The following is a 22,445-nucleotide window of genomic DNA, read 5'->3' on the forward strand; positions in this document are numbered from 1 at the left end:
GAGCCTGCACCGCCATTCAATATGATCATGGCTGATCATCCAACTCAGTATCCCGTACCTGCCTTCTCTCCATACCCTCTGATTCCCTTAGCCACAAGGGCCACATCTAACTCCCTCTTAAATATAGCCAATGAACTGGCCTCGACTACCCTCAGTGGCAGAGAGTTCCAGAGATTCACCACTCTCTGTGTGAAAAAAGTTCTTCTCATCTCGGTTTTAAAGGATTTCCCCCTTATCCTTAAGCTGTGACCCCTTGTCCTGGACTTCCCCAGCAATCTTCCTGCATCTAGCCTGTCCAACCCCTTAAGAATTTTATAAGTTTCTATAAGATCCCCTCTCAATCTCCTAAATTCTAGCGAGTATAAACCAAGTCTATCCAGTCTTTCTTCATAAGACAGTCCTGACATCCCAGGAATCAGTCTGGTGAACCTTCTCTGCACTCCCTCTAGGGCAATAATGTCCTTCCTCAGATTTGGAGACCAAAACTGTACGCAATACTCCAGGTGTTGTCTCACCAAGACCCTGTACAACTGCAGTAGAACCTCCCTGCTCCTATACTCAAATCCTTTTGCTATGAAAGCTAACATACCATTCGCTTTCTTCACTGCCTGCTGCACCTGCATGCCTACTTTCAATGACTGGTGTACCATGACACCCAGGTCTCGCTGCATCTCCACTTTTCCTAGTCGGCCACCATTTAGATAATAGTCTGCTTTCCTGTTTTTGCCACCAAAATGGATAACCTCACATTTATCCACATTATACTGCATCTGCCAAACATTTGCCCACTCACCCAGCCTATCCAAGTCACCTTGCAGTCTCCTAGCATCCTCCTCACAGCTAACACTGCCCCCCAGCTTAGTGTCAACCGCAAACTTGGAGATATTGCCTTCAATTCCCTCATCCAGATCATTAATATATATTGTAAATAGCTGGGGTCCCAGCACTGAGCATTGCGATACCCCACTAGTCACTGCCTGCCATTGTGAAAAGGACCCGTTTACTCCTACTCTTTGCTTCCTGTTTGCCAGCCAGTTCTCTATCCACATCAATACTGAACCCCCAATACCGTGTGCTTTAAGTTTGTATACTAATCTCTTATGTGGGACCTTGTCGAAAGCCTTCTGGAAGTCCAGATACACCACATCCACTGGTTCTCCCCTATCCACGCTACTAGTTACATCCTCGAAAAATTCTATAAGATTCGTCAGACATGATTTACCTTTTGTAAATCCATGCTGACTTTGTCTAATGATTTCACCACTTTCCAAATGGATGAAGCAGCTCAGAGAGGTAAGGCGGGGCGAGACCATTTAAAGATTTAAAAACAAATAAAATAATCTTAAAATGAACTCTAAAGTACACAGGCAGCCAGTGAAGGGAGGCCAGAATAGGCGTTATGTGCTCCCTCTTACGTGTTCCAGTTAAAAGGCGAGCAGCAGCATTCTGAACCAACTGGAGACGTGCAAGGGAAGATTGGCTAACTCCAAAATAAAGTGCGTTACAATAATCCAGCCGAGACGTGATGAAGGCATGGATTACTGTTTCAAAATGCTGTCGTTCAAGAATGGGCTTCACCTTTGCCAGCTGCCTTAAATGAAAGAAGCTGGACTTAACTACCGCGCCTATTTGACGATCTAATTTAAAATCACTGTCCATCTTAAAACCCAAGTTTAAAACTGTTGGCTTCACATACAGTGCCAAGGGACCCAAATCAACAGGGGGAGGTTCACGGGAGCCATTGGGACCAAACACTATCACTTCTGTTTTCTTTTCATTAAAATTTAAAAAGTTTAGGGCCATCCAGGATTTAATGTCATCAAGACATAACAGAAGTGGTTTGACTGAGAAAGCATCTTTCTTCTTCAGCTGCACATATATCTGACTATCATCAGCATAACAATGAAAAGAGATGCCATGCTTTCTAAGAATGGAACCCAGAGGAAGTAAGTACAGTGAGAAAAGCAGGGGCCCTAAAATTGAGCCCTGTGGAACCCCATATGACAGAGAAGCGGAGGAGGATTCAGAACCAGCAAGGCTTACACACATAGTTCTGTCTGCCAGATAAGATCTGAACCATTCCAGGGCACTACCACAAATGCCCACTGGGTGCTGTAACCGAGATACTAAAATATCATGATCCACTGTATCAAAGGCAGCAGATAGATCCAGCAGGACAAGAACCTGTCCATTGAATCTTTTTGCTACTTTAAAGTCACTGTAATCTCACCATTTTGCAGTTCCAAGCTTATCAGTAAATTTCCAGTGTAGGCAACAGTTGATCAAGTTACACAAAATTGCTGGGGAAACTCAGCGGGTGCAGCAGCATCTATGGAGCGAAGGAAATAGGCGACGTTTCGGGACGAAACCCTTCTTCAGAGTTGATCAAGTTAATTCTGATTATAGCTTAATTCATTGTTTTCATTTCCATAATAAGGGAGGAACATGTTGTACTGCAAAGTGTTGAATAGTGGTGTTGAAAAGGGATAACCTTACATTTGAAAGCTGAAAAAAATGGTTAAAGGATTTGTATATTTTAAAGAGAATAACTAGAATTTGCTTACTTGAGTTGGAATTACTGGAGTAAAAGTTAAAGCAAATATAACTTGAATGCAACTTTTTTGAGGCAATGCATTTATTCCCTCTGAATAAATGACAAATATTGCTCAGCTGAATTATATTAATTTTAGTTCCTCCAGAAATATTAGCGTTACAAGTATTTTTGCTATTAGAGCCACATGCTCCATTTAAGATGAATGTAAGATAAGTACAAACAATTGCCGAGCGTGTGATTGTGTTCCAAGAAAATGGTTCACATCACGATTTTCCATCTTGCTAAGCCTCATTATCTGCACTTGTGACAATACAGCAAGTTTAAACATGTTTTACTTTATCAAAAATTCTTAAAATAGTTTCAAAAAGTTCTGGCAAAGTTAAAACTCATTAGATGTTATTTTTATACTTCCAAATGTATATAAATATTTAATTGAGTGCAGGTAGGATCTTCAAAGTTCATACTTTTGATGGGGAAAGTGTGACAAGCCTTTGTCACTTGCATTTTAACTTGGGGAAACAACAATTGCATTGTTCCATAATGTATTATGCAAGATAAATGATTCTAAAGTTAACATTTTCAACTTGTTTAAAACAATACAAGGTAAAAAATACTGTCTAAAACCCACTTATTTCCCATTACAATTAAGTTGCAACTGGAATTAAGCATAATGGAAACATTTTTTTAAAGCGTAGATGCCAAAAATATGAATCATCTACGCAGAAGCGAAAATAGATCATTCTAGAAATGCTCAGCAAGTTGAGTAGCATATGTCAAGATAGAAGCAGAATTAATGTTTCGGGTTAGTGGGCTTTTCAAGAACGCACTAGGCTTGAAATCTGTGAACTGAAGGACCACTTACTGGATAGATACAAGCAAAGGGAGTATCGGGAGGTAGATTTTTTACGTCTTCAAACACCAGACTATGTCATGCACTCCATTACTGTGTGTGGGGTAAAATGCTTCTGGATCACTTATTTACACACTGATCCTTTCCAGTTTTGCTGGTTATGCCAGTTTCATACTTGATGTGAAGCAGATTAGTAAAAATCTGAGCACAAATGGTAAACCTACTCAGCATAATCCTGATCATTACTTTGATTACTCTCATTAAGTATATTTGCATTAATCGACCAGAATGGAATTAAAAATGTCAGCATTTTAGCAGACAGAACATTGCAGTCTGAATGCAGTATTTCATTGATTTAAATGAAAGTGGTTAGCAGTTTTGGAGAGGTAGTGGTACTTGCATAATGATCTTGTTTGCTGAGCCTTTCATTTATTTCTTGAAGTAATTTAATTTTTTTATTAAACAATGTTTTAGTCTAAAAAATGTAAACTTACTGTAAATAACATTAAAATATAGTGCAAGATGTCTGATGCTACCTTATGCAGTTTAATGCTAATTATTATTTTTTAATGGACCTAGTTATACCAGCAGTTGCCCAGTTTATCAAAGATGTATCTGTGTCAAGTGTTGATTACTAATTTGCAATGAACATTGTTCAATCATATTGTATTATCTCTGATCAAGTTGTTAAATCAGTGCTATTTTGTGTTGTGCAGCTCACACACCAGACAACAGTTTCCTCGGATTTGTAGTTGAACAACATCTTAACGCCAGTGATATTAGTCATCCCGATGACATTAAAAGACAGAATCAGTCCTTGGTGTATGGCAAAGTGGATCATTTTTGGAAGGTATATACATCCATGTTTCCATATTTTCAAGAATACTTCTTCAGTTGTATTTTAATGAAATCATTGTTGTATTATAATTTAATTGGGTGATCTGCACAATCAAACACAGCACAGCAATGTATACTACAGGTACACAACCTTTTATCCGAAATTCCAAATAACGAAAAGCTCCGAATAGCGGACATTTTTTCGGTCCTTGAAGAAAGGTCCTTGAAGACGTTCACCGAGGGCGGCCCGCAGAGGTGACAGCGGAACCTCCGGTCGGTCCTCGAAGAAAGGGGAACTAAATCCTCATTCATAAAAGAGAAGGTGAGGGTATATTGCACGGGAGGGTTAATAAATGACAATCTGCTGCTGCCTGCCCGCTGAGTTAAAAAGTTCCCACGGTAGACTCGCGATACACAGTGTATCGTGAGTCTTGCGTGGGAACTTTTTAACTCAGCGGGCAGGCAGCAGCAGATTGTCGCTCCCTTCAGTTTCACCCCACCTACATCCCTCTGCTTCCCGGCCATGTGTGTGACCCCTTCCCTCCCCTCTCCAGCTCCCCGCCCATTGCACCGGCGCGGGGGCTTTGCACTGTCTTCACGTCGGCGATGCCAGCAGGTCAGTGCCAGTCACCGGAGACGTCAGGACCAACGGGACACCGACCCCCAGGCCCACTGCAAGAACGGAAATCCCAGAGACCCACAGCCAGCAGCAGCCCAGCCCCGTTCCAACTCCAGAGGAAAACTGCAAACTGGCCGGAGACGTCAGGACCACCAGAAGCCGCTCCCCGACCCCCAGGCCCACTGCAAGCACGGAGATCCCAGATCAGCAACTCCAGCCCGGACCCACTCCAACTCCAGAGGAACACGCTCCCCGTAGAGGCAGAAGCTGATGGTGTGCAAGGTACGTCTTGTTCTTGGGGTGGCGCAGCTCGGGCTGTGGGCGAACTGCCACTTGTCGCCGTAGCGGCCCATCGGGGAGCGGGTTCCTCTGGAGTTGGAGGGGGGTATTGTGCTGTTCGATCGCCCCCTGCTATCCCAGGGACGGAGACACAGCGGTTTTTGAGAATGGTGGGCAATCACTTCCAAAGTTCTGCCCACACAGTCAGTACACCTCTCCTACACTTGTCTCCCGCACTAAGATCATCTCGCAGAGAATGATCCCAGCCTAACCCTCCCTATTCTCTCCTATTCTGCAAGAAAAAACTACATTGATGACTCAAACTCGCGATCGAGTAACTGCCGGGATCGAGGCGCAAACTCGCGACCTTGCGGATATGAGCCGAGCACTCTACCACTGAGCCAGCCGTTAAAATCTACGCTAAAAATCTTCCATTCCGAAAGCCGAAAAATTCCGAATTACGAAAAGTGTCTGGTCCCAAGGCTTTCGGATAAAAGGTTGTGCACCTGTATTACTAAAACTCTTTGTCTTGTTTGTGACTGTATGTGTGTGTTTGTGTGCTAATTTATATTTTCTTCCAAACGCTTGGCCACAGCCTTCCCATTTTCACACATTCTACTCACATTTTTCCCGTCGAGGCGATAAACATCTTCCCGTCACATTCCCACCTACATTTCCGCACTTTTTAATCGTTTAAAGTTTTTTAAAAAGCCAGAAAACTCACCCATTTCGGGGAAAAAAACCCGAGTGACGTCACAATCGACTCGCAAGGCAGGACGGGACACTCCGGGAGGGAGGGGCACTCCAGCGCACCCAAGTGACGTCACAATGCACTCGCAAGGCACGATGGGACATTCTGGGAGGGAGAGCCACTCCAGCGCACTCGCGTGGCGGCCGGCACCCGACACCTGGTGGCGACGGTGGTGTCACGGGCCCTGGTTGGAACCCAGCCTGGTTCTCGAGATGGAGTGAGCCGAGCCCGGGGCCGAAAAAAAAGCCGCCGCTGGAACCAAGTCAGGGCTGGGCCGAGTACGAGAACCAGGCCGAGTTCCAGACCCTGGCGCTGCTCCACGACCTGGGTAGGTCCTGGGGCAGGGAATGGGAGTGAGGGGAGGAGGATGAAGGAAATGAGGAGGAAGGGAGATGGAGTGGGGTGGTAGGGGGAGATGGGGGAGGTGTGGGGGAGATTGATGCCCCCTCCCTATCCACCCTCTCTACCCCCTCCCTCTCTACCCCCTCCCTCTCTACCCCCTCCCTCGCTACCCCCTCCCTCTCTTACCCCCTCCCTCTCTTACCCCCTCCCTCTCTAACCCCCTCCCTCTCTAACCCCCTCCCTCTCTAACCCCCTCCCTCTCTACCCCCATCCTCTCTTACCCCCTCCCTCTCTGCTCCCCCTCCCTCTCTGCTCCCCCTCCCTCTGCTTCCCCCCTCCCTCTGCTCCCCCCCTCCCTCTCTGCTCCCCCCCTCCCTCTCTGCTCCCCCTCCCTCTCTGCTCCCCCTCCCTCTCTGCTCCCCCTCCCTCTCTGCTCCCCCCTTCCCTCTCTGCTCTTCCCCCCTCCCTCTCTGCTCTTCCCCCCTCCCTCCCTGCTCCCCCCCTCCCTCCCTGCTCCCCCCTCCCTCCCTGCTCCCCTCTCCCTCTCTACCCCTTAGCCTGCACAGAAATGCTTCCTTCTATGTCACAACGGGAATCCTTCAGCCGCGCCTGCACAGTTGGGAGCTATGGGTGAGTGATGGAATATTAAGTTCTGGTCCAGCTCTCCCGTGTGACGCCGCACCCCCCCCCCCCCCCGGACTGGACCCAACGAGTCCCACTTGGTCTAGTATATCTTTAAAATGTTAAACCTACTACATCGATATCAGTGGAATAGATTGGGTAGACGCACCTTGTCTCTTGCCCAGAGTAGAGGAATCGAGAACCAGAGGACATAGGTTTAAGGTGGGGGGGGGGGGGGGGGGGGGGGGGGGGGGTGGGCAGATTTAATAGGAACCTGAGGGGTAACTTTTTTTGCACAAAAGGTGGTGGGTGTATGGAACAAGCTGCCGGAGGAGGTAGTTGAGGCAATTACAATCACAACGCTAAATAAAAATTTAGGCACGTACATGGATAGGACAGGTTTAGAGGGAGAGAGAATCCAGAAATTAGAGGTGCAAAGGGACTTGGGCTGGTGCAGAACTCCCATAAAGCTAATTGGCAAGTTGAATCGGTAGTAAGGAAGGTGAATTCAATGCTAGCATTTATATCAAGAGGACTGGAATACAAAATCACATGTAATGCTGAGGCTCTAAAAGGCGCTGGTCAGGCTACATTTGGAGAACTGTGAGCAAATTTGGGCCCCACATCTGAGGAAGGATATGCTGATTCTGGAGAGGGTCCAGAGGAGGTTTACAAGAATGATTCCAGGAATGAGTGGGTTAGCATATGATGAGTGTTTGACAGCACTGGGCCTCGACTCGCTGGAGTTCATAAGGTTGAGGGGGGGATCTCATTGAAACATGCAAAATAATGAAAGATATAAATAGTGGATATGGAAAGGATGTTTCCACTGCTGGGTGAGTCTAGGACCAGAGGTCATAGGCTCAGAATAAAAGGGCGCTCTTTTAGAAAGGAGGTGAGGAGCAACTTCTGTAGTCTGAGGATAGTTAATCTGTGGAACATTGCCACAGAGGGCTGTAGAAGCCAAATCAGTGGATTTTTTTAATGCAGAGATAGACAAATTCTTGATTAGAACGGGTGTCAAGGGTCATGGGGAGAAGTCAAGTAAATGGGATTAGGAGGCAGAATTCAGCCATGATTGAATGGCGGAGTAGACTCGATGGGCCGAATGGCTTAATTCGACTCCTGCAACGTAATATGGGCCAAATGCAGGCAGGTGAGACAAGTGTAGATGGGACATGTCAGCTGGTGTGGGTAAGTTGGACTGAAGGGCCTGTTTCCATGCTGTAAGACTCTATGACAGCATTCTGGCGAGGGTGAGTCGAATTGCAGATTTGTGCATGTGTGCGCGCATTTGTCTTCCACATTTTAAATTTTTACTTTTCTCCATTCTCCGTCACCTCTTTCCACTACCATCAAAAATAACAATCAACTATCTATTCCCTTTGACACATTATACTGCTTGACTGGATCACCCTTCTGCTCTTCTCAAGGAATGCAATCAACTTTCAATGACGTGCTCCTTTTTTTAACATGTTAAATCCTGCTGTTACTGGTATTGGCTATCCCATTAATCAATATTTTAGTTCTTGCACAGCTTAAGTCATGTCTTACAAAATTCTCTGTTTGCCTGAATGGGTGGTAGATCTATGAAATAAACTGCCAGAGGAGATAGTTGAGGCAGATAGTATAACTGCATTTAAAACATACTTGGACAAGTACATTGATCAGACAGAGAGGTTTAGAGGGAGATGGGTCATATGCAGCCAGATAGGACAGCTTAGATCAGCAAGGATGATTCCCATTTCTTCTTTCTAGAGAAACTGCCTGTCCCACTGAGTTACTCCAGCTTTTTGTGTCAATCTTCGGCAAGGACGAGTTGGGCCTAAGGACCTGTTTCTGTGCTGTGTGACTCCAAAGTTAAAGATGCATCTTGTATCTTTCAATTTCTTGATATTGGATTAATTAATCCAGTAGGTCACGTATTTGTCTTTCCTCAATGCTTCCATTGTCATTTGTTCAATTCACCAGAATGTCCTTAAGGTTAGGCCTACTTCAAAAGTCTTTTATTGTCACGTGCACCAATTAAGGTGCAGTGATATTCGTATTACCATACAGCCATACCAAAAAAAGCAACAAGACATACAACTACATAAGTTAACATAAACATTCACCACAGTGGATTCCACATTCCTCACTGTGATGGAAGGCTATAAAGTCCAATCTTCTTCCCTCATTTTTCTCTCTCCATCGGGGCGATCGAAGCTCCCGCAGCTGTTGGTCGAAGCTCCCGCGTCGGGGCGGTCGAAGTCCCCGCGTCGGGGTCTTCAAAGCTTAGAGCTCCCGAAGTCTGTCTCTAATCTGAGACCATGAGCTCCACGATGTTAAAGTCCGCAGGCTCCCACGGTTGGAGATCAGAGGTCAATCCCTGGCAAAGGGATCACCAGTTCACGATGTTAAAGTCCCGCAGTTGGAGCTCCCGAAGTCGGTCGCCAGCAAAGGCCTCCAGCTCCTCGATGTTGGGCCACAGTGTGGACGGAGATGCGATATGGAAAAAAAATTGCATCTCCGTCGAGTTGAGAGATTTAAAAAAAAGTTTCCCCTACCATCCCCCACATATAACAAGCTAAAGAACGCTAAAAACATGCATTTAACAAATACTGAAGAAACAACAGCGAAGGAAGGGACAGACAGACTATTGGCGAGGCAGCCATTGCTAGCGCCACCCGGTGGTTTGCTGTAGAGCCCCTCTTTCTGTTTGGCAATGAAGTCTCGTTCTCTCCTCTTGTTTCCCTCAACAAATGTTCAGTGGCTGAGTACTGATTTATCCTTTGCAATGAACAGTGTGCAATAATTAGCTGTGGCTTCCTGGTATCTTTGGTTGATCTGAATGTAATCCTTAGTTGTATCTCTTTAACTGGCCTGTGGGAACTTGACATTTTAGATGTTTTTCATACAATTCTGAGGAGCAGCTTGCATGCTGTACTGTTTCTTTTTTGCTGATTGTTCTAGCTAATCATTTTATTCTGCATTCTAGTAGTTCCTCAACTGTGCAAATTATCATTATTATGTTATTCAGTCATTTAATTGTCTTAATGGAGCAGGTTAATTTAAGTTTCTCTGTGCTGACACCGTTCTTTAGATGATTCAACTAACTTGCTTGCCATTAACTTAAAAATTATTAAGGAATAAGCAATGGCAAGTCAAATTTCACTACACCAATTGGTGTATGTGATAATAAATGGCCTTCGTATCCTTGTATCCTTGTTGTATAAATGCTGCACTTGCCATTAATACCAACCTTAAAAAAATCATTAAATGAAGAGCAATAATACTCTCAACTGGGAGTAAAAAGGTCCTGCATTTATTGTAGGGACTAGACAACAAAACACCAGACTTAGTGCAACATTGAGGAAGAGCTCAACTTTTAGTTCTGTTATTCAGCCACCCTCAGACTGGGGAGGACCGAATACTATAACTAGCTGCAAAGCTAAATCAAGCAGCATCGTTGGTGATAGTATTGCCCTCCCTGATTAACTTAATACATTCTCTGCTCACTTTGAGCAGAAGGCCAACAGCACGATGACATCTGTCTCGTCAGACAAGAATGTGCCCTTTCCCAGGGTTACATTCACAGAAGTTAGATCGGTCTTCCTGAGGGTCACACCACAGAAAGCAACTGGCTCAGACAGAGTCCCTGGATGCGTCCTTAGCAACTGCACGGTCCAACTATTGGAAGTGTGCACGGATATCTTTAATCTCGCCCTAGTCATTTTTGAGATATCCACCAGATTACCACTGTCATCCCAATGCCAAAGAAAAGCAAGATCTCATGCCTTTACGACTACCACACAGTGGCCTTGACATCCACTATCATGAAGAACTTTGAGAGGCTAGTTATGAAACACATTAAATCCAGCCTACCAAGCAACCTTGATCCACTGTAGTTAGTCTACCGCCACAACATATCGATGGCTAATGCCATCTCCTTGACCTTATACTCATCCCTGGAACACCTGAATAGGAATGATACCTACGCCAGACTCCTATTCATAGACTACAGTTCTGCTTTCAATACCATTATCTCATCCCTCATTTCATGAGTCAGCACTCTCCTCTGCAACTTCCTGACCCACAGACCACAATCAGTGAGGATAGGTGACAAATCATCCTCTACAATAATCCTCAACACTGGTACCCTGCAGGGATGTGTTCTCAGCCCCCTTCTATACTCCTTATACACTCATGACTGTGGAGCTAGATACCAATCCAACTATTTACAAATTCGCAGACGCCACTGCTGTAGTGGGCCGGATATCAAATAATGACGAAACAGAACACAGGAAGGAGATTAAAAACCTCGTAACTTGGTGCCAAGACAACAACTTCTCCCTCAATGTCAGCAAGACAAAGTAGATTGTGATCGACTTTAGGAAGTAAAGTGGCACACATATGTATATACACATATCGTATACATTGATGGTGCCAAAGTAGAGATAAGATCACTTCTCTGAATCATTCCTTTCTCTTCCCCTTCCTGTCACTTAAATTACTGCAGGTTAGATGTCCTCTTATTAATGTGTAAGGTGCAGCAAGTGGCAAACAATTGGGAAAATGTCTGTGGAGATGCTAACCAATCAAGGAAACAAATTCTTCTCTGGATGGAGGGGGCTAGTATCACTCTGCCATGTTCCTTATTAATCCTTGGCTGTGGTTATGACTTTAGTCTTGAACAAACATAGAGTGGATGGTCTGTGATTTTCTTCCAGGGAGCAATCAAACAACCTTCCCAGTGCATCGTGTTGATCATAAGTTAATATATGACTATAGAATATAGTCATCATTTATCTACACCAGCAGCAATAAGCATGATTGTTGAAGAGATTGGCATGTGGACTTCTCTCCATCACCTCCTGGTAGCAAGTTTTGCTGTTCCGTATTGCTTCATGCTCCCTGCTCAAGCTGAATGAAATAAATTAACTGTTGTCTGTGAAGTACTTCTTGCATGGTGAATGCACCAATGAGTTGCAAGCTGCAAAACACGACAGATTTCTAATGTCACCACCTGGAATGATTATCAGGCTGTGAAATTCAAGGTCATGGTGATCTTCGCCCTCATTGGTAATGTTCCAGGCACAGGTGTGTGGCGGCAGCTCTCACTGTGAAGGTGGAAGAACGAAGGTTGATCCCACTTTAAAAAAAAAATCATATCCTTCAGATATATGCCCAGATTTTATTGTGCATCTCAAAATGTGCACAAAAAGGTATAGAGGAAGGGTTCCAGCTATTTTCTTGATCATTTTCAGCTACCCTCCACCTCTGACACTCCTCCTCCTGCAGGCCAGTGTCTGATGCATCTGATTAGGCATTTGACACTGCCTGCCTCGTATTCAATATGAATAAATATATTGGCCAAGTATGTACACTAGGAATTTGTCTTGGTGCTCCGCTCGCAAGTAACAACATGACATACAGTAAACAATTAAGAATAAAACATTATAGTTTAAACATGTGAATGAAATAAAATACCAGAACAAAAGGAGGCTACAGACTTTTTGTTATTGAGTAGAGCTACTGCTCCTGGAAAAAAACTGTTTTTATGTCTGGCTGTGGTGGCTTTGACAGTCCTGAGTCGCCTTCCAGAGGGAAGTGCTTCCAGAGTTTGTGGCCAGGGTGAGAGGAGTCAGAGATGATCTTACCCGCTCACTTCCTGGCCCTTGCAGTGTACAGTTCGTCAATAGGGGGGAAGGTTGCAGCCAACAACCTCAGCTGATCAAACGATTCGCTGCAGCCTCCGGATCTTGTGCTTGGTGGCTGGGCCAAACCAGACCATGATGGAGTAGGTGAGGATAGTCTCTACGATGGCAGTATAGAATTGGACCGTCATTGCCTCTAGCAGATTGTGTTTTCTCAGCTGCTGCAGGAAGTAATAATAATAATAATAAATTTTATTTGATGGGCGCCTTTCAAACATCTCAAGGACACCTTACATAGTATATCGGAATAACATATAATCGGAATATAACTAGTAATAAAGACATCACAGAGACACAAATTAAAAACAGGATTCAATCCAAAAACAGAAAATCAAAAACACAGTGTGAAGAGGGAGCAGCGGCAACCAAATCGTGCCAGCGTCCACTCTCTCTTCACGGCAGCCATCTTGGACACAGACCTACAGGACTACAATTAGACAAAAAAATCATCCCCCCACAGTGGATAGCACTGTGGAGGAAGGCACAATGTCCAGTCCCCACCCCATGTTCACCCCAAAGTCAGGCCTATTGAGGCCACCGCAATTGCCTCTACGGAGGCCCGATGTTCCTGGCCGTTCCAAGTACATCCTCTGTTGGGCCTTTTTGGCTTTGGAGTCGATGGTGGCCCTCCATTTCTGGTCCAGGAACTTAAAAGACTCTACAGATGTGACTGTGGTGTTTGTTGATGGTGAGTGGGGGGAGGGGAGGAGGAGCTTTCCTAAAGTCTACTTTTAATTCTACTGTCTTAAGACCCTTGAGCTCCAGGTTGTTACGAAGGCACCAGGACACCAGTTGTCTCCTCCCCATCCTGGATCAGTCCAATCAGGGTTGTGTCATTCGCAAACTTGAGAAGCTTAACAGAGGAGTCTGTGGAGGTGCATTCGTTGGTGTGGAGAGAGTAGAGAGGGTAGATTACGCAGCCTATGTTGAGGGTCTGCGGATCCGAGATGTGCTTTCCCAGCCTCGCATACTGCTTCCTGTCTGTCAGGAAGTTGGTGATCCATTGACAGAGTGGTTCAGACACAGTCAACTGTTTGTAGTAGCTCTGGCACAATGGTGTTGAATGCAGAGCTAAAATCCACAAACAGAATCCTTGCATAGGTCCCCTGGCGCCCTAGGTGCTGAAGGATGAACTGCAGACCTAGGTTGACTGCGTTATCCACTGATCTATTGGCCCGGTATGCAAACTGCAGAGGGTCCAGCAGGGGGTTTATGATATTTTTCAGCTGGGCCAGCACGTTTTCAAGGGTCTTCATGACTGCAGAGGTCAGTGCGGCAGGCCTTGTCTTATTGGGTACAGGGACAATAGTACAGACTGAAGCAGGCAGGGACAGTACAGGTTTGCAGGACTGGTTGAAAATCTTTCCTCTTGTAGCTGGTGATTTCTTGCAAGCCCTTCCAAACTGAAGAAGAATCACTAGCTGAGAACTTGCTCCTTAACTTCTCAGAGTACCTTTCCTTGGCTGCACTGATTCCTTTTCTCACCTTGTACTTTGCCTGCCTGTAGAGGTCTGCATCCCTGCTCCTGTAGGCTTCCTCTTGAGACTGTCGGAGCTGTCTGAGTTCTGCAGTAAACCAGGGCTTGCCGCTGTTGAACCAAGTCCGGGTCCTAATTGGAATGCAACTGTCCTCACAAAAGCTGGCATATGATGATACAGTGTCTGTATACTCATTGAGGCTTGCGGTTGCTTCCCTGAACACATTCCAATCCGCGCAGTTAAAGCAGGATTAGGTTCTCAATGCCCTCGCTTGTCCACTTTTTCGTTGTTCTGACCACAGGCTTAACATATTTTAGTTTCTGCCTGTAGGTCATGATAAGCTGAGCTAGACAATGATCAGAGAGACCCAAACCTGCTCGGGGAACAGAACGATGATTGACGTGTAACAGTGGTCAAGTGTTCTCTCCCCTCCGGTGGGGCAGGTCACCTGAAGGTCATGGCTGAGGTTAGCTTTGTTAAAGTCCCCCAAAACAATGACCATGGAGTCACTCTCTACCCTCATTACTTGATCAACGAGTTGCGTTTGTGCCTCACGTACGCAAGCATGGGGGGAGGGATGTAAACTCCAGCGAGAATAAAGGAGTTAAATTCCCTCGGAAAGTAGAAGTGTTTGCAGTTTATAAAGAAATATTCTAGGTTGAGCAGAAGTTTGACAGTACTGTGATGTTGCTGCACCAGTCCTGGTTCGTATAGAAGCAGATTCTACCATCTCTTGATTTCCCCGCTGCCTCCATTCGGGGTCCGCTCTGTGAATTTGGAAGCCAGCCAGTTGCAGCGCACTGTCCGGGGTCGACTCATACGTTTGCCAGCAATATGCTCGGGAGTGATGTGCATGATCCTCGTCGCCGGAGTCGGATGAGTGCTCCAGAGCACTTCCCACGGGTCCTCCTCTGTCTGAAGACCTTGAACGCAGATGCAGCCCCCCGACGAGTATGTCCAAATAATCCAGCGAGTGAGAGAAATCCATAACGATGTTTGGATGTACTGTATGTCCGATGTTAATGAGTACCTCTCTCGTGAAAGTAATCCTTGTAGGATTTTCACAGACAACACAAACGAGCAAACACATAAAAAACAGCAAGGAGCAGTACACCGTGGCAGCTTTGTGAGCAGCAGCAGCTACACTGCAAGCAGCTTTAAATAATAAATACATTCTAATGGGCCTGTCCCACTTAGGCGACTTTTTAGGCGACTGCAGGAGACTATGCAGTCGCCACATGTTTACGGGTGGTTGCCAGGGAGTCGCCTTCGTGGTCGTGAGGAGTTCCCACAGTCTGAGAACTAGTCGCGGCCTCATTATGGTCGCCATGAATTTTTCAACATGTTTTCCGCCATGGGGAATAGTGAGATTTTGCGAGCCATAGGTGGGTTGGCAGAAGGTCCTAGTGGGTTGCCAGGAGGTCAGAAGTTCTCATAGGTTAGAGCCGGTGCTGACCAGTGGATTTCATTGGCTCATTGGGGGAAAAAAAGGTAAGCAGTAGTTTTCAGAACCAAGGATAACCAACCGGAAATGTTAAATGTCTGCCGAGCTTCACAGCAGTGTATCTCTTGCTTCTAAAATGTTGTCTCTACTCCTTCTCCCCCTTCCCCGCCCCTCTCCCCCCCCCCCCTTACCGTACACTGTGCTTTAGCCGTCTTTTTACTGCACCAACCTTCTTGATCGTCGCGGTATGTCTAACACCATGGCTTTGCACCGTGTGAATTTTTTAGACAGCGCTCCCCTCGCTTACCCTGTCTAAAAAATTCACACGGGCTGATGAAGGAAGCGATCGATGTGTTTGTCTGTGTGTTCCACTCTGACAGTCGCCGTTCCAGTTCCCGTTTTTTCAGGCGACTGTCGGCAACTTGACAGTCGCCGGCAGCCTGCTGAAAAATCACCTAAGTGGGACAGGCCCATTAGACTCTGATTCCACTGCCTTATAAAGATCATTCCATAGATACACAACGGTGAGAAATAATAATTTGTCTCATCTGTCTTAAGCAGGTGGCCTTTTTACTTTTAGACAGTGACCCTTAGTTCTAGATACTTTCACAAAATAAAGTTTGCTACCCTGTCAAACTCCCAGGATCTTGCTTTTCAATCGTTCAAACCCTTCCAAACTCCTCCAAATAAAAGACCAGTCTTTTTAATATTTCGTCTTCAGGGACTTACTAGGTTCCTTAAGAGGTATTAATCTAGTAAACTTTCTCTGAACTGCTTCAAAAGCAATAACATTCTGCCTAAACATAGAGACTAATAATGTACTCCAAATATGGTCTCGCCATAATTGAAGCATAGCCTCTCTATTCAATTCTCCTTTTATACAGGATGACATTCTGTTAGTTTTCCTAATTACCTGCTGTACCTACACGCTATTCACTTGCAAAATATCGCAGCAGGCCAGCTATGATCACATTGGATGGAGGTGCTGGCTCAAAGGGCCGAATGACCTACTCCTGCACCAATTGTCGAGCCCTCTTTTATAATGAGAGCCAAACTCCTCCTTTTCTCCTTTGTTCTCCTGAACAAGCTGTGCCTGATCGAGAAACATAATGGTTAAATTAGAAACATTGAAATTTATAAACTTAGAGAATTCATGGTATGGACTTGGCACATCTTTGGACTCCACTTTATTTTCAGCCATTTTAATTTTGAGCACATTATTGAGATTGGCAAGTTAGATGCACTCTAATAGAACATTTAGTTATGATCATAATGAAACTACAGGCCCGTGTCACAGAAATTTCTCAAGAGCAGTTGACTGCAATTTAGTACAATTAAAAATTCAGTCCATCGGCAAGGACCTTGGTATTTCAGAATTATTTTTCCTAATTTGTTTTATCTGCTGCTGGAAGAAAAGTTAATTATTTTCATCTTTTGCTCACAGGATAAAAGGTCTTTCTTGGATATAATTCACACGTACACAGAAGTCCATGGCACAGTTCACGGAACTAGCACAGTCCACATTCCTAATTATGTGAAAAACCACGGGATACTGAGTGGGCGTGACCTTCAACTTCTGCTACGAGAAACTAAGGTGCAAATTGTGGTGCATTGGATACAGCTGATGTCTTCATGTGAAGAAGCATTTCTCAAATAATCACATTGCATCATTTAGGCTTAATATTCAAATGAACCACTGTTATTCCAAATTCAACTGTATCTATTCAGCATAGAAGGTTGTAAAATCTGCTTAACCTTACCTGCTGCCTCGAGGATATAAAGTGCTGGATGGCCCAGAACTTCCTCCAACTAAATGAGAGTAAGTCTGAGGTCATCCTTCTCGGCCCCTCGGACTCAATCAAAATGATAGCAGGCAGCCTTGGAAGCCTTACCCCACTACTCAAACCTCACGTCAAAAACCTCGGCATGATATTTGACTCAGCACTGAAATTTGACAAACAAGTCAATGCCGTGGTAAAAGCTAGCTTCTTTCAGCTTCAGACGATAGCTAAAATAAAACAATTCCTCCACTTTGATGACCTTGAAAAGATCATCCACACATTTATCTCCTCCCGCCTAGATTACTGCAACTCTCTTTACACTGGCATCAGCCAATCTTCCCTGTCCCGCCTGCAACTGGTCCAAAACGCCGCAGCGAAACTCCTGACGGGCACCCGAAAAAGGGATCACATCACCTCGATCCTGGCCTCTCTCCACTGGTTCCCTGTGCGGTTCCGAATACATTTCAAGACCCTCCTCTATGTCTACAAAGCCCTCAATGGGCTTGCCCCCTCCTACATTAAAAGTCTTCTCACCTACCACTCCACCTCCAGGTCCCTCAGACCGGCCGATTTGGGGCTGCTGAATATCCCGCGGTCTAGGCATAAGCTTAGGGGCGACCGCACCTTTGCGGTTGCAGCTCCTAGACTGGAACAGCATCCCCTTTCCCATCAGAACTGCCCCCTCCATCGACTCCTTTAAGTCAAGACTAAAAACTTATCTATACTCCCAAGCCTTTCCTGACGTCCACTGAGCGAGGGCTATATATATATATATGTATGTAGTTTGTTTGTTTATACTATTCTTATAACAAATGTAAAGCACTTTGGCCAACGAGAGTTGTTTTTTTAAATGTGCTATATAAATAAATGTGACTTGACTTGAAAATTGGAAGACAATATAACCCCATTCTGAGCCTGGATTTATTGCCAATGAATTAGCTATCACTATGCCTCTACATCATCCTGTAATATATTTCTAACTTAACAAATATAAAAGTTATTGTACATGTTTCCATTCTAATTATGGCCATGACAGGAAATTAGTAGGTGCCTGGTCTGATTTGTTCCGTTCTTGATTCTCGCTATTTTCCCTGACCAGAATTTCAGAATAGCGTGGATCTGACTACCAAATTGTACTTTAATTGCTCCCCTCTGAACTTTCTTTGCTTTTTGTGCCTCATGGTTAGTTCCATCCATCCTGCTCTTTTGTATAATTCTTACTCGTTATTTTCCACCCATTTGTTATCAATATATTGAACTAAAGTACACTATTTGAAAGCCGGCATGTGGAGAAATTGTGTTTTCCGTTACCTTCACCCATTTCCATTCTCCCTTTAAATGTCTCCCTTCACATCTATTCCAAACCTACTGACTCTCATAGCGATCTAGACTACACTTCTTCCCACCCTGCTTCCTGTAAAGACTCCATCCCCTACTCCCAATTCCTCCGTTTATTCCGCATCTGCGCCCAGGATGAGGATTTCCATACCAGATCATCGTAGATGTCCTCATTCTTTAGGGACCGGGAGTTCCCCTCTTCCATTATAGATGAGGCTTTCACTAGGGTCTCCTCGATATCCCGCAGCTCCGCTCTTGCTCCCCTTCCCCCCATTCGTAACAAGGACAGTCCCATAGATACATAGGCAAAAGGTGCAGGTGTAGGCCATTCAGCCCTTCAAGCTAGCAATTCAAGTAGGCCATTCAATGCGATCATGACTGATCATTCACAATCAGCACCTCGTTCCTGCCTTCTTCCTATACCTCTTAGCTCTATCCAACTCTCTTTTGAATGCATTCAGTGAATTGGCCTGCACTGCCTTCTGAGGTAGAGAATTCCACAAATTCACAACTCTCTGTGTGAACATGTTTTCCTCATCTCAGTCCTAAATGGCCTACCCCTAATTCTTAAACTATGGCCCCTGGTTCTGGACTCCCCCAATACCGGGAACATGTTTCCTGCATTTAGGGTGTCCAATCCCTTAATAATTTTGTGTGTTTCTATAAGATCCCCTCTCATCATTCTAAATTCTAGTGAATACAAGCTTAGTTGCTCCATTATTTAATCATATGACATCCTGCCATCCCGTGAATTAACCTTGTGAACCTACGCTGCACTCCCTCAATAGCAAGAATTTCCTTCCTCAAATTAGGAGACCAAAACTGCACGCAATACTCCAGGTGTGGTCTCACTAGGGCCCTATACAACTGCAGAAGGACCTCTTTTATGAAACTCCTCGCTTCATGAAGGCAACATGCCATTAGCTTTCTTCACTGCTTGTTGTACCTGTATGCTTACTTTCGGTGACTGATGAACTAAGACACCCAGATCTCCTTTTCCTAACCTGACACAATTCAGATAATAATCTGCCATTCTTGCCCCCAAAGCAGATAACCTCACATTTATCCACATTATATTGCATGTCATGCATCTGTCCACTCACCCAACCTGTCCAAGTCACTCGGCATCCTCATAGCATCCTCTTCACCGTTCACACTACCACCCAGCTCTGTCATCTGCAAATTTGCTAATGTTGCTTTTAATTCCTTCATCGAAATCATTAGTGTATATTGCAAATAGCTGAGGTCCCAGCACCATGCCTTGCGACTCCCCACTAGCCATTGCCTGCCATTCTGAAAGGGACCCGTTAATCTCTACTCTTTGTTTCCTGTCTGCCAACCAATTTTCTATCCATGTCAATACCCTACCCCCAATACCATGTGTTCTAATTTTGCCCACTAATCTCCTGTGTGGGACCTTATTAAAGGCTTTCTGAAAGTCCAGGTATGCTACATCCACTGGCTCTCCCTTGTCCATTTTGCTTGTTACACCCTAAAAAAATTCCAGATTTGTCAAGCATAATTTCCCCTTCGTAAATCTATGCTGACTTGGATCGATCTTGTTACTGCTATCCAAATACGGCGTTATTACATCTTTGATAATCGACTCCAGCATCTTCCCCACCACTGATGTCAGGCAAACTGGTCTATAATTACCTGCTTTCTCTCTCCCTCCTTGAAAAGTGAGATAACATTAGCTACCCTCCAATCCACAGGAACTGATCCAGAATCTATAGAACATTGGGAAATGATCACCAATGTGTCCACGATTTCTCGAGCCACCTCCTTGAGTACCCTGGGATGCAGACCATCAGGCCCAGGGAGTTTATCAGCCTTCAGTACCAACAGTCTACCCAACACCATTTCCTTACTAAGTTAAGCCAAATGGCCGCTACATACCGGCCCCTAATTGTTCTGAGTATATAACGAGGCAATTACTAATAAACATCAAAAAAGCAGCTATGAAGGCTTAACATATATGAGAAACAAAAAGATAGCATGCATTATATATCCAAATTCAGACTTCTTCAGCAATTCTTCCATCTTCAACCGCCTTCTGGAAGCAAGCATAACTTGGTTATTGGTCTTATTAAAACATTATTCTTATTTTGAAGTCATACCGTGCGCACCAAACCCTTACCATCGGGCATGATACCCAGTATATAGTCCAAAACACAAAAGCCCAAAGTTTTGATTGCATGAAACTTCTTCCTCTATGTCCGATCAATTCATGGATATGTTGTAACAATAATGTTGAAGTGTGAAAATCCTTCGAGAGAACAATTGGATTTTTAGCAATAACGTTCATTGTGAGTTTTTTTTGGTTTTTTTAAATTTATTAGAAGCAAATGTACAAAAATAAAACCAACGGCATATAAAATTATACAGTTATTGTACAGCTTCAATTTTAACTTTTTTGCTTTGAATTAGAAGAAAAGAAAGGAGAAAAAGCAAGAAAGAGAAAAATTGAGATGTGCAAAGATAGAACCCCTAGACTACCAAAGTAGTGTAGCCAAATAGTGAATAAAAGAAAGAAAGAAGAGAGGAATAGAAAAAAAATAAAAGGACAAAAAGAAAAAGAGAGAAAAAAGTGGTGATATACCTGCCTCTCATCCCTCCCCACCCACCTCACCCAACCTGTAATTAGATTTAAATCCTAAATTGTGTTGCGCCATACTATCCTTGTAATAAATCAATGAATGGAGTCCATGTCTTGGAAAAATGATCTGGTTTTTCTGCCAAGACAAGTCTAATATTTTCAAGGTGTAGCGTCTCGGACATGTTTATAATCCACATCTTAAGAGTAGGTTTCCAAAATTTAAGTATTTGTTTTTTCGCCGTTATCAGGCCATAATTAAGGAAGCATCTTTGAAATAGTGATAGCTCAGAACAGGCTTCTGAAGTCCCTAGAGTCATCAGTTCTGTGTCGGGATCCAATTTTATTTTTAGTGTTTTTGAAAAAATTTCAAAACTTCCTCTCCAGAAATTATGTAACTTTATACAAGAGGCCAAGGAATGGGTTATAGTTGCTTCCTGAAGAGGACATTTGTCGCAAATAGGAGATACATTTGGAAAGATCTTATTCAGTTTAGACTTTGAATAATAGAGTTGTGCAGTATTTTAAATTGAATTAACGAATGCCTATATTTTCTATATTTAGGGGTTTCTATATTTAAAAGGGTGTTAAATACAGATATGATATTAACTTGTTTGAATCCGAGTCTCTATTCATACATTTGTCTAGTGTTTCTGGAACCATATATTGATAGTCTTGAGTATATGATTTCAGATAGTCTCGTATTTGAAGATATCTAAAGTATTGACTACCTTTCAGATGATATTTCGACTGTAATTCTTGAAATGAGAGAAGAGTTCCCATCTCATAAAGATCTCCGAGTTTTTTAATTCCTAATCTTTCCCAATGTGTTGAACGAATGGGTTGTTGGCAATTGGTGAGAGAAGAGATAAATTTCTCAGTTTAAGGGTTGACTTCACTTGTTTCCAGATTCGTAGGGTACTGTGGATAATCGGATTTTTCTCATATAATGTTTTCTTCAAATTTATTGGAGAGAGAAGAATCGCGCCTATATTAAAAGGCGAGCAATCCTATCTCTCCATTATTAACCATTTTACCTGTTGGCATGTGTTGTCCATCCAATAGATTATGTTTTTAATATTCGTTGCCCAATAATAGTATAAAAAATTGGGGAGAGCCAGTCCACCAATTTCTTTGGGTTTACATAGATGTCGTTTATGGATTCTATGTGCTTTATAATCCCAAATAAAGTTTGTGATCAGAGAGTCAAGTTTTTTTTTTAAACTTTAAGGAAGATAAATCGGTATTGATTGAAATAA

At 43.9% G+C, this 22,445-nt stretch overlaps 1 protein-coding gene across 6 annotated transcripts in view; it reads left to right on the top strand.

Annotated features, from left to right (window-relative positions):
- The window catches only part of mgat5 (alpha-1,6-mannosylglycoprotein 6-beta-N-acetylglucosaminyltransferase), a 123,543-nt gene that overhangs the window by 64,153 nt on the left and 36,945 nt on the right, over nucleotides 1-22,445 (top strand). For all 6 annotated transcript variants that reach the window (XM_033024647.1, XM_033024650.1, XM_033024648.1 and 3 more), the window contains 2 exons: nucleotides 4,121-4,254; nucleotides 16,916-17,065. In XM_033024647.1, coding sequence (XP_032880538.1) covers nucleotides 4,121-4,254; nucleotides 16,916-17,065 — 284 coding nt within the window. The remainder of the gene's footprint in view (nucleotides 1-4,120; nucleotides 4,255-16,915; nucleotides 17,066-22,445) is intronic.

The sequence above is a fragment of the Amblyraja radiata genome, chromosome 7 (genome assembly GCF_010909765.2).
Source record: "Amblyraja radiata isolate CabotCenter1 chromosome 7, sAmbRad1.1.pri, whole genome shotgun sequence".
NCBI lineage: Eukaryota > Metazoa > Chordata > Chondrichthyes > Rajiformes > Rajidae > Amblyraja > Amblyraja radiata.